General features: G+C 48.6%; 1 protein-coding gene across 1 annotated transcript in view; it reads left to right on the top strand.

Annotated features, from left to right (window-relative positions):
- LOC143277319 (calaxin-like) overlaps positions 1 to 2,073 on the top strand; it is a 17,161-nt gene extending 15,088 nt beyond the window's left edge. Inside the window, exons 3-4 of the mRNA XM_076582101.1 lie at positions 606 to 782; positions 1,885 to 2,073. Of these exons, the coding sequence (XP_076438216.1) occupies positions 606 to 782; positions 1,885 to 2,073 (366 nt within the window). The remainder of the gene's footprint in view (positions 1 to 605; positions 783 to 1,884) is intronic.
- Positions 2,074 to 2,451: the final 378 nt, after the last annotated feature.

Here is a 2,451-nt window from a genome sequence, read left to right as displayed (position 1 = left end):
CTAAGATTTTAATAAGTTCAATCGTTGGTAACAACCTGTTATCCACGACACAGCGTGTAACGAACATCACGATTTCAACACAGAAAAGATTGTTCAAAGTCCATTTGTAGAACACAAAAATCACTCTAGGTTTTCATCATATGATTACACAATATGCTACGACGACAAGATACTGCCATGGTGTGGTTTCTATTACTAATAACATGTTCGTTTAAGAACGAATGATATACTTTGTCAGAACGCATTATGATTACCGTAAACTAGGACTGGGGACACTGCAAAATAAATGTTGTGCTTTCATTTTAGCAAGTGCTGGTATAACGGATTCTTAATCATGAGACAGTTCAAGGAAGTTTGATGTCGGCAATTTGTGTGTGGGTGCCCAAGGTGTATGATCTGATTCTGCAACTTGTGTGGATCCCCAAGGTGTATGATTTGATTCTTAAGACGATTTAAGGCAGTTTTGATATCTGCAACTTGTGTGTGTATGCCCAAGGCGTACGATCTGACTCTGCAACTTTTGTTGATGACCAAGGTGTACGTTCTGATTCTTAAGACGATATAATACAGTCTTGATATCTGCAATTTGTGTGCGGATGCCCAAGGTGTACGATCTGAACGGAGACGGATTCATCACACGCGAGGAGATGCTGCAGTGGCTGAAAACCTCTCTGGTCAGACAGTCCCACGAGGACGACTCGGACGAAGGCGTCAAGGAGCTCATCGACATCATCATGAAGAAGCTGGACTGTGTGGACCACGACAACAGAGTTTCACTGGAGGTCAGTGTGTGTGTGTGTGTGTGTGTGTGTGTGTGTGTGTGTGTGTGTGTGTGTGTGTGTGTGTGATAGAAATAGCATTGAAGGTCAAGAGCAGGCAAGCTTTTCACTGTACGAGTATGGGAGAGAATTTCGACAGATTAAAATGTGTAAACTTCTGAGCTTATACAGGCCACTTCATGAAGGAAATATGTCATTCTACGAGTCAATCCTTTATCGTTCCCCAGTCATTCCAACAGACACCGTTACCGTTCCCCTGTCATTCCAACAGACACCGTTACCGTTCCCCTTTTGTTCAAAGAGACCGTTACCCTTCCCTTTTCATTCAGACACCGTTCCCGTTCCCCTTTCATTCAGACACTGTTCCCGTTCCCCTTTCATTCCAACAGACACCGTTCCCGTTCCCCTTTCATTCCAACAGACACCATTCCCGTTCCCCTTTCATTCCAACGGACACCGTTCCCGTTCCCCTTTCATTCCAACAGACACCGTTACCGTTCCCCTTTCATTCCAACAGACACCGTTACCGTTCCCCTTTCATTCCAACAGACACCGTTCCCGTTCCCCTTTCATTCCAACAGACACCGTTACCGTTCCCCTTTCATTCCAACGGACACCGTTCCCGTTCCCCTTTCATTCCAACGGACACCGTTCCCGTTCCCCTTTCATTCCAACGCACACCGTTACCGTTCCCCTTTCATTCCAACAGACACCGTTCTCCTTTCATTCCATCAGACACCGTTCCCGTTCCCCTTTCATTCCAACGGACACCGTTCCCGTTCCCCTTTCATTCCAACGGACACCGTTCCCGTTCCCTTTCATTCCAACAGACACCGTTACCGTTCCCCAGTCATTCCAACGCACACCGTTACCGTTCCCCTTTCATTCCATCAGACACCGTTCCCGTTCCCTTTCATTCCAACAGACACCGTTCTCCTTTCATTCCAACAGACACCGTTCCCGTTCCCCAGTCATTCCACCAGACACCGTTCCCGATCCCCTTTCATTCCATCAGACACCGTTCCCGATCCCCTTTCATTCCAACAGACACCGTTCCCGTTCCCCTGTCATTCCAACAGACACCATCCCTTCTGGGTTTCTGCAGGACTTTCATGCGGCCGTGAAGGAGGACTACCTGCTCCAGGAGGCGCTGAGCGCCTGCCTGCCGCCCGTTGAGCACAAGAAGGCCTTCCTGCTGATGATCAGCGGGGACCTGCGCCACGAGCTCCGCCCCACCGGTCAGTCCGCCCCCGGCACCAGAGACATACCCTCCTCCAGCAAACCCCGGATATAGCTAGTTGTGATGTGAGGTGGGGATGGGGGCACCCTCCACTCCCCCCATTTCGAAGCGCGCTCCTCTCCCTCACTCTTTATGATAAAAAAAAAGATGTAAAGGGGTTGGATGGTTGTTGTGTTGTTCCACCCACTGTTGTTGTCTTGCTGCTGACTTACCTGTCTCTGACCCCTGGATACACCCCCCAACCCCGATTTAGTAAATGAAGTCAGCTGATCGATGTATATACCCCACCCCGTTTATTTATAGAAATATCCCCTTTTATTGGATATAGATCATTGTCAAACTGCTAACTGATAGCGATAGCTGACAAAAGTTGATGACCAGCTGGTCATTAGACCACCCATCCCCCTCCCCTCCTACCCCCACACCATCTGT

Source organism: Babylonia areolata, chromosome 2 (assembly GCF_041734735.1).
Source record: "Babylonia areolata isolate BAREFJ2019XMU chromosome 2, ASM4173473v1, whole genome shotgun sequence".
NCBI classification, from domain to species: domain Eukaryota; kingdom Metazoa; phylum Mollusca; class Gastropoda; order Neogastropoda; family Buccinidae; genus Babylonia; species Babylonia areolata.
This window is presented reverse-complemented; position numbering and strand designations above follow the sequence as displayed.